The following is a 6,000-nucleotide window of genomic DNA, read 5'->3' on the forward strand; positions in this document are numbered from 1 at the left end:
TAAATCGCAAGACTATTCCCGTGCTAAGGCTAAATTTGGTTTCATTTCTGATTCAATTAATCTCTCCCAAAACTTAGCTATTATTAAGTATGATTTGTTACCTAAATTTTGGAATATTTCTGGGACCTTAATGGCTAAAAGTTCTTTTATTCTTCCAAAGTTCATGGGAGGTATCATTACGCAATCGTTATTTTTCTTATTTTCCACCCAAATTATTAGTACAATTGTTTCGCTTCCATTGTCTTATTATTCTAACTTTGTTTTGGAAGAAAAGTATGGTTTCAACAAACTTACTGTTGGATTATGGCTTACTGATAAGGTTAAGGGTATTGCTTTGGGTATTGCACTTGGATCTCCTGTTGTTGCTGCTTTCTTGAAGATTATTGACTACTTTGGTGATTCATTCATCTTGTATACTTGCGGATTCCTTTTTGTTGTTCAATTGGTCGGTATGACTATCTTCCCAACCTTAATTCAACCTTTGTTTAATAAATTTACTACCTTAGAGGAAGGTGAATTAAAAACAGCTATTGAAAACTTGGCATCTGAACAAAAATTTCCATTAACTAAATTGTATGTGATTGATGGATCAAAGAGATCTTCTCATTCTAATGCTTATTTTACTGGTTTACCTTGGAGCAAGCAGATTGTTTTGTATGACACCTTAATCAAGCACTCAACTAAGGAAGAAACCGTTGCTGTCTTGGCTCATGAAATCGGTCATTGGAAATTGTCCCACTTGCCACAAATGTTATTCTTCTCCCAAGCTCATTTGTTCTTAAGTTTCTCTATGTTTTCTGCTTTCATCCACAATAACTCTTTATACTCGTCCTTCGGGTTTACCTCCGTTCAACCAATCATGATTGGATTTATGTTGTTTAACGACATTTTCCAACCAGTTGAATGTGTTGCACAATTTGGTATGAATTTATTATCGAGAAAGAATGAATATGAAGCAGATGCATACGCTAAGAAATGTGGATATTCAGATGATTTATCCAAGGCATTGATTAAATTATTGAGTGAAAACTTATCAACTATGGATGCCGATTGGTTATACTCCTCATACCATCATTCCCATCCAATTTTATCTGAAAGATTACGTGCCATTGGTTATGTTTCTAAAGAAAAGATCGGTAAGAAAGATGAGTAGATAGTTTATGGTTCGAATATAATTATATTTATCGCTTCATCTATTATACACATATATATATATACTAAAAATATCTTTTGTTAACATAAACTCATTAATATGTAGTGCTTCTTTTAAATTTGTTATGCAATTCATAATAAGCTGCTCTCATCTGAACATATCCTAAATGTATTTTACCTATTAAGTGATCAGCTAACCGCCTATCACTATCTAATCTTGATAAATACGCTCCACATTCTTCACACACCTGTAATTTTTGCTGTGAAGATTGTCCAACATTTTCTGCAATATTTCTAGCTGATTCGGCAAGCTGGTCTCTTTCTTTGCATAAGTCGTTCAATTTAACGCTTTCGAATAAACACTTCAAAGTTTCTTTTTCTTTAACTAGACAGTCAATCTCTTGTGTCATTAGACCTATTTTTGTATCCAAATTATCCAACTCTTTCGTCACCTTTGCAATCTTTTCCTTTTCTTCTGGTGTATGTTCCAATCGTTTCAAAGCTATTTCTATGTTTCGATCTATTTCATGAATATAAGTCTGTAAGTGCTTATAGTATTCATATTCAAATTCGGGGAATGTTTCACCTTTCTTTCTTGTCCTGTACTCATATTCCAACTTATGCTTTTCAAGATGTAATTTTGGACATTTTCCTAGGTCTTGCTTTGTTCCAATGAATAAATCATGAGGACACACTCCAACTAAAAAACTTTTGCACACCCTATGACTTGTCATTTCGGGATCTCTTCTTTTTACTACAGGTGAAATCAAGGCATCTTTACCCATTAATTGCTCTACGAGCTTTCTTTGTTCTTCTGCCATAGAGTTCTTCTTAATCTACGCAGCCACTACAATTAGCTTACTAAAATTGTAATTTTCATATTGGCACCAATGCCATGGTCGTGTATATTACATATCCCCTCTGTAAAGATCTTTACCCCATAATGCATTGAATCCTTGTTAAAGACATCTACCTTGACCAAATTCTAGATCGATACTTACTGTGGTGATATTTCTAAACAAATTTATACTGGCTTGCTCAGAAACGAAATTAAAGGGTATTAGAATTAAAGAAATATTGAGATCTATGATGTCATTTGAGGATAGCCGGTAATCTATATACAAAGATACCTCTATTTAGATTGTAGATGACCCAATGGTATATTATCAAGTAAAGCATTTATAGGGTAGCTATTTTTTATCTAATGTAACATTCGATTGGTAATTTGGCAATTATGACTTATTCTCTGCATGTTCCAAAATTCGCACTTATCAAATAACTGACTAGAATCACGAAAGATAACCACTCTATCCACTCTTTGAGCATTTTTTTTAAATTAGAAGAATAATATTACATAGAACTCAAATGAAAATATGAAGAAGTACCAGCTAATTGGACGTAAAAGAGTTTTCACTAAATCAAAGCCGAATGTGAACTATCCTACGGCGCATCTTTGCTCATTGCCTGTTGAGATATTGTTCGAGATATTTAATTGCTTCGAAGACGACTTAAAAGTGTTATTGAACTTATCTTTGGTTTGTAACAAATTTCACACGATAATCAACAAGAATTTTCTTTACAATAATATAATAATTACTACTCCCAGGAGTTTTTCCAAGTTTAGTCAAACTCATTTACCTAGTACATCTCATTCAATTACGAGAAGGTTTGGACATAATGAACCAAGTAATAATATAAATTTGGTAAAAACCGTTCATTTTAGAAACCCTCCCACCAGTTATTCAAGCAACCGAACGACAAAAATTGCTGGGACATATGATGTGGAAAGTGTTCGAAGTAGAGATGAACAGGTCAGTTTCGATGAGTACATCCATTCCTTTACAAGTTTACTTAAAGAAGCATATGGTTTAAAAACCATTGCTATAAGCGAAATATCGCCCGAGTTTTCATTTCCGAATGATATACCTTTTAATTCTTCTAGTGTGTTTTCTAGTTTCAAATCGAAAAGACCGTCTAGAATCTTAGGCAAATTAATCTTAAAAGCACAAAGCGGGTGGTCCATACCATTTAGAATCAGTCATATATCAACTTTGTTTAATGTTTATGATACAATAGATGAAGTGGTCTTACATAATTTTGTTGTTGATGATCTGAAATTGGCTTCAAATTCGTCTAAAATTGGTGGTATTAATAGGTTGACGTTAATCTCCAGCATTTACTCGAATAGTTTATCTAAGAAGGTACCTAATCAAAGAAAAAAATGTCCTGAAATATTTCTCGATGTCACAGAATTAAGGTTATTGAATATTTTATCAGGTAGCGATTTATCAGTCATTGATGTTATAAAGCAAAATGGCAAATTATCAAAACTAACTTTGGATCTTGATTCTCAAATATTCTATCTGATGGCAAAGAACTCTAATATGGAAAAACAATTCAATTTTGCTAGATACAATCTTTTTTTCAAATTGCTTTGTTCAGGTCAAGGATCTTATGCAAACTTGACTGAATTAGAATTAATTAATTTTGACCTTTTTGGTGCTTTTAGACATAAACATAAAGTAAAGGAAGAAGAAGAAGAAGGCGACGACTGGATTGCACCTCTGACAGACACTTTTGAGAATTTATTGGTAAATTTATCAACTATCCAGAACCTTACTATTGTGTTGAAACAAAGTCCGAAAAAGGTTCGTACCTGTACTAAGTGTGGTTTTACAGAAAGTGAGCAGCCAGATAAGAAAATTCTTTTATTGAATAATAGAGAATGGGCTATATTGCTACAGCCTTTGTTATCAGAAAACGAAGACTGTACAGTCAATATATTCGATCACAAGGGAAATAGAATCTTTGTAAGATCTAAATATATATGAGTATCGTTAGAGCCAAAGAGTAAATTCTAACACTATTAGATATACTAATAACTTACTGAGAAAATTATGAATTGACAAGGAAGACCCAGATGCTAAATTTGTTAATATTTTCTGTTTAATGATATCATTTGAATTGGTCATTTTAAACATGAAGTCAGTTTTAAGATAAGGTTTAACGTTATACTTACATTCATGTTTTGCATCATTTTTATTAGTCCTGATTATATCTTCCCCTGACATATGATCGAAGATTATTTCCATAGTATCGGCTACAGCATAGGGCTCTCCTTTATAATTTAAAATATTATAACTGGATACTAAATCATCTTCCTGAAGTTCAACATACTTACCTCTTTCAATATCAATGCCAGAATCAATGAGAGGTTTTGCAATTTTGGGAACAACTTTAGATATATCTATGTTCGAGTAACTTTTCTTACATTTCGGTAATGATGCTTTTTGGCTTCCTTTTAGATTCCCAAGAGTATTCTGTGTGAACTGGTCGTTGTTAATAGGAGTGAGACTTTCAAATTGGGATTTTAAAGCAATAAAGTCAGGAAGTACTTTTATATCTCCATTTTCTAATATTTCAACTAAACCATAATTATTTGGTTCTTGAGAATATTCATATACTAGTCCACCACTAAATATTTTATTCATGTTAGTTGAATATAATGTTTGTACTTCGTCAAACATTCTAGGAAGTACCTCATTGCATCCATATCTAATGATTTGTTAGTATTGATTCCTATAAACTTCGGAAATTTTTACATACTCTGAAAGGAACACTGGCCGAGAAAATGAACTGTAATCATCTGCAAGAATATTATATCCACTGGTGTAGAATGTTTGCTCTCCACACCATTGGTATGAATTTACTCCATAGAAATCGACTGAATGTGAAGTATTATCATCAATGCATTCAAGATATTCTGAGAAAGGGACCCGGTAATTTAAATCATCAGCTGCCGAATATCCTACAGGTATTTGGCGGGGTGAGTTATATTCAATATACATTTTAAGATCACGTATTAAGGCTTTAACATACGTCGGCGAATTCTAGAATCAAGTTAGTTTTCTGAATTATTTTGCCTTCTGTTATCTATACATACTTTGGCAGATATATTATCGTTGACGATTTCGTTTCCTGCGAAGAAACCGAGTGTATTATTATAATATGAAAATTGTTCCACTACTTTAAAGATATTTTTCAAATATTGATCGTTGTATGTTTTCCATGGCTCATTTCTATTTAAATGATGGTTAGGCAAAGGTGAGTTCACGTCAAGAACCAAATAAATACCTGCTGCAGCTAACATAGACATGCATACATCATGATTTAGATCTGTATTAATAGAATAAATTCGAATAGTCTAGTACTTGTTAGGATCCATTGTGTAGCTCTTTAAGTTGAATACATACATTGATCCCCAAATCTTGAAGCATTATTATATCTCGAGCACATTCTTTAGGATCCGATAAAGGATCCTTATCATCTGTAACCCCCGAAGAGCCACCCGGTTGGTAATCTACTCCTTTGATATAAAACTATTTTTTGTTAATTGAATTCATCATTGTATTAAGTTATAAAACATACTTGTTCTTGTGTAACGCTGTCAATAAAAGACTTCCCTCGTACTGTGATTGGGTGAATGAACCCCTCTATAGACTTTAGAAGTAGACATATAATAACAACAAGGTATCTCATATTGAACCATAAATTATGTTAAACAGAAGAAAACGTTGAGGAAGTAATATAATGCAACTTTAAATAGTTGCAAAAACATTGTACACAGAAGTGCAACTATAAAATTTTTTAAGTAGTGAAATGAATTATTTCATTAAAACATTAGGGTGAACGAATCAAAATATAATTATTTATAGCTCTTTTAATCAACAAAGGCTATATATGGATACTTCAACTAGCAAACTATATAGTAGTTGCTTGGATGAATATTTAGATAGAGAAATGTATGTACATAAAATTTAGGAGCATTTTAGACTTTAACAATCTGCC

The 6,000-nt window shown here is 32.3% G+C and overlaps 4 protein-coding genes across 4 annotated transcripts; 2 read left to right on the top strand and 2 right to left on the bottom strand.

Annotated features, from left to right (window-relative positions):
• Positions 1–130: 130 nt before the first annotated feature.
• STE24 (zinc metalloprotease) lies at positions 131–1,153 on the top strand (the record flags this gene model as incomplete). The annotated part of the gene is made up of 1 exon (XM_015613533.1): positions 131–1,153. One exon carries the CDS (start codon positions 131–133, stop codon positions 1,151–1,153), a length of 1,023 nt encoding a protein of 340 aa, XP_015465649.1.
• Positions 1,154–1,247: 94 nt separating this feature from the next.
• Positions 1,248–1,973, bottom strand: EXM2 (Exm2p; the record flags this gene model as incomplete). Its single annotated transcript, XM_015613534.1, has 1 exon — positions 1,248–1,973. One exon carries the CDS (start codon positions 1,971–1,973, stop codon positions 1,248–1,250), a length of 726 nt encoding a protein of 241 aa, XP_015465650.1.
• Positions 1,974–2,525: 552 nt separating this feature from the next.
• On the top strand, positions 2,526–3,983 carry AC631_04706 (uncharacterized protein; the record flags this gene model as incomplete). The annotated part of the gene is made up of 1 exon (XM_015613535.1): positions 2,526–3,983. The coding sequence occupies one exon, from the start codon at positions 2,526–2,528 to the stop codon at positions 3,981–3,983; it is 1,458 nt and encodes a 485-aa protein (XP_015465651.1).
• A 6-nt stretch (positions 3,984–3,989) lies between these two features.
• On the bottom strand, positions 3,990–4,679 carry AC631_04707 (uncharacterized protein; the record flags this gene model as incomplete). Its single annotated transcript, XM_015613536.1, has 1 exon — positions 3,990–4,679. One exon carries the CDS (start codon positions 4,677–4,679, stop codon positions 3,990–3,992), a length of 690 nt encoding a protein of 229 aa, XP_015465652.1.
• Between the last annotated feature and the right edge of the window lie 1,321 nt (positions 4,680–6,000).

Source organism: Debaryomyces fabryi (genome assembly GCF_001447935.2).
Source record: "Debaryomyces fabryi strain CBS 789 chromosome Unknown contig00136, whole genome shotgun sequence".
Lineage (NCBI taxonomy): Eukaryota > Fungi > Ascomycota > Pichiomycetes > Serinales > Debaryomycetaceae > Debaryomyces > Debaryomyces fabryi.